Source organism: Homalodisca vitripennis, unplaced genomic scaffold (genome assembly GCF_021130785.1).
Source record: "Homalodisca vitripennis isolate AUS2020 unplaced genomic scaffold, UT_GWSS_2.1 ScUCBcl_3146;HRSCAF=8489, whole genome shotgun sequence".
NCBI classification, from domain to species: Eukaryota; Metazoa; Arthropoda; class Insecta; order Hemiptera; family Cicadellidae; genus Homalodisca; species Homalodisca vitripennis.
In genome coordinates this window covers 28,320-30,824 of record NW_025779283.1, presented here as the reverse complement: position 1 = coordinate 30,824, position 2,505 = coordinate 28,320, and the positions used below count along the sequence as shown (strand labels likewise).

General features: G+C 40.6%; 1 protein-coding gene across 1 annotated transcript; it reads left to right on the top strand.

Moving 5' to 3' along the window:
• Window positions 1–427: 427 nt before the first annotated feature.
• LOC124372422 lies at window positions 428–2,177 on the top strand. Its single transcript, XM_046830822.1, has 2 exons — window positions 428–622; window positions 1,593–2,177. The coding sequence occupies exons 1-2, from the start codon at window positions 566–568 to the stop codon at window positions 2,175–2,177; spliced, it is 642 nt and encodes a 213-aa protein (XP_046686778.1). The 5' UTR covers window positions 428–565.
• Window positions 2,178–2,505: the final 328 nt, after the last annotated feature.

Below are 2,505 nucleotides of genomic sequence, written 5' to 3'. Positions count from 1 at the left end.
ATACAACAAATGTGTAGCTAAGTAATGTGTAGTTGTTATTTTAAGCCGTGTCCACACTATGCCGCGGTTGGCTTTTGGCAATGCCGCGTTGGCAAAGCCAATGCAATGTAGACGTGGCCGTTGGCATATGCCGCTGAGCCAATGGTTTGCCAACGAAAATCGCTCTAGTGTCGGTCTCCATCAAAGGAAGCCGGTGAGAGCCGGTAGTGGGGGACGAGCCAACCGTTGGCTTCACGCGGCATGCACGTGGTTCAGTTGTGGCTGAGACAGTGCCGAGTACAGTCATGGAGTGGACGAACGATAAAGTGTCAACTTATTGAGCTCTACCGTGATAAACCTGTTCTGTGGGACTGTCGCTTGAAAGGGTACAAAGACAGAAACAAGAAACAAGATGCTCTTCAAGAAATAGCAGATGTTTTTTGGTGTTGACAAAGCAGTAGTGGAAAAGAAAATTAAAAACCTAGTGTGCCATTTTTTACGTGAAATAAAAAAGGAGAGAGACTCAAGTAAGTCTGGTGCGGGAAATTCTGATGTGTACAAGAGTAAATGGTTTTGCTATAACAACATGCTATTTCTCCAGGATCGAAATACACCTAACGAAACGACGGACACAATCACGCAGGTAAATATATATTGACACAGTAAGTATTAGTAATTATATTTTACGTTCATATCAAACACATATTACATAGTTAGGGCTAATTATTTGTCTTGTTGAAAGGATAATTTTCCAGCCGGGGAAGCGAAGAAGTCTGCAAATTCTTTTCTAGTGGCTTGTGCCTCATCAGTGCTTCTTCTTGAAGTTCGAGGAATGTTGACCAAAGCTTGATTTGAAGGGGATTGTCTCCAATGTCCTGGATTGATCTCACCTGTAGTTGAGCACTCAGAGTCGAATGTTCCCACGGGGTTGTACACTGATTTGGAATTACTTTTCCTCAAGTAGTTGTGCAGATAAAGTACTGCCAACACCACCAGCGTAGCCCATTCTGGTTTTAATAGCATAGGTCTTTGTAGTATGCGGTACACAGAGGATATTATGCCGCCGAATGCATTCTCAGAAACTCTACGTGCTCTACTTAACCGATAGTTGAACACTCTTTCTTTAGAGTCCTTTTTTTGAATACCTGGATATGGTTTCATGATGTGCTTCGATAAAGGAAAAGCATCATCGGCCACAAAAACATACGGTGTTTTTATCTGTTCTTCCAGGAAGAGGAGTAGGAGGAGGAAGATGCATTGTGTTGTTCCTCAGACAATCTCTGAATGTTGTGTGACTAAACACACCTCCGTCTGATATTCTTCCTTGACAACCAACACTTGCGTAGATAAAGTTGTAGTGCGCATCTACCACCGCAAATAGAACTATACTGAAAAACCCCTTGTAGTTGAAATATTCTGTGCCACTATGGATAGGTGCTTGCAACTCAATATGCTTCCCATCAAAGGCCCCCACACAGTTTGGGAAATTCCACTTATCATTGAACTCTTTTGAAATAACTTTCCACTCTGCTTCTGTTTTTGGCATCTGAAACAAAATGACAACAATATAGCAATATTCATTATCCAATCATTAATCTTTTCCTTTTTTTTAGGACGAGCATACAAATAAAGATGGAGATACTGCAAACCAATCGCAAACTGTCAACCAGGACCAAGTTGCTGGACCAAGTGGAGAAACGCCTCGAAAACGTGTAAGTTTGCCAAAGGAACAGTCTGATCGGCCAGGCGGAGGCCCACAAAAGAAAAAAAAGACTACAGCTACAGAAGAAGCTCTGTCAATTATGAGAAGTATCCAAGGTCGGCATAAAGGTATGGATCAGTTCAAATCTTTTGGAGAGCAAGTAGGACTGCGTATTAAAGACCTCCCATCATCAAATGCTCAGAAAATTGCAAAACACCTTATTAGTAATATTCTGTTTGAAGCAGAAATGGGCAAGTACGACTATGGCAACCCAATCGGCGGAAGTTACTCACAGCCATTCTACCCAACACCGAACTACGTACAACAACCGATTTCTGTCCCGATGCCACCAGCTTGTCCCAATCCAAACCCATGTAGTGAGCAGCTGTCTTTTCACGGAATCACACAGGCAAACTCTCCAGATTCAGTCATAAGCTCCTCGCTATCAACCCATACGGACAATGACTCTATCGACAATATGTTGATGCACCTGTAATAATAATTTTACAAATTTAAATAAAAGAGAATTTTACACCTCATCTCTTCAAAATTCAAAATTTGAGTTAAGACTTTTGTTCATTTTTGTTATTGTAATTAACTTAATACTCATTTTAAACTAAGTAAATAAGGGTTTCATTTGTAATGGAGAGTGTTTTGTTCGGAACTTGAGACGCATGGTCTACCAAATAAAGGTTTTTTCTAATATACAATTTTTTCTTACCTTGATGTAATCCTGTAATACACTGACAATTGCTTCACAAACAGTCGGGATTGATGGTTGATATTATTTGCTTTGAAATCTTGAATGTGTAACTTAACGAGTG

Coding starts and splice junctions, on each gene's coding strand:
- LOC124372422 (XM_046830822.1), top strand. CDS start 566: ATGCTATTTCTCCAGGATCGAAATACACCTAACGAAACGACGGACACA. Junction 623..1,592: donor CGACGGACACAATCACGCAG/GTAAATATATAT, acceptor CCTTTTTTTTAG/GACGAGCATACAAATAAAGA.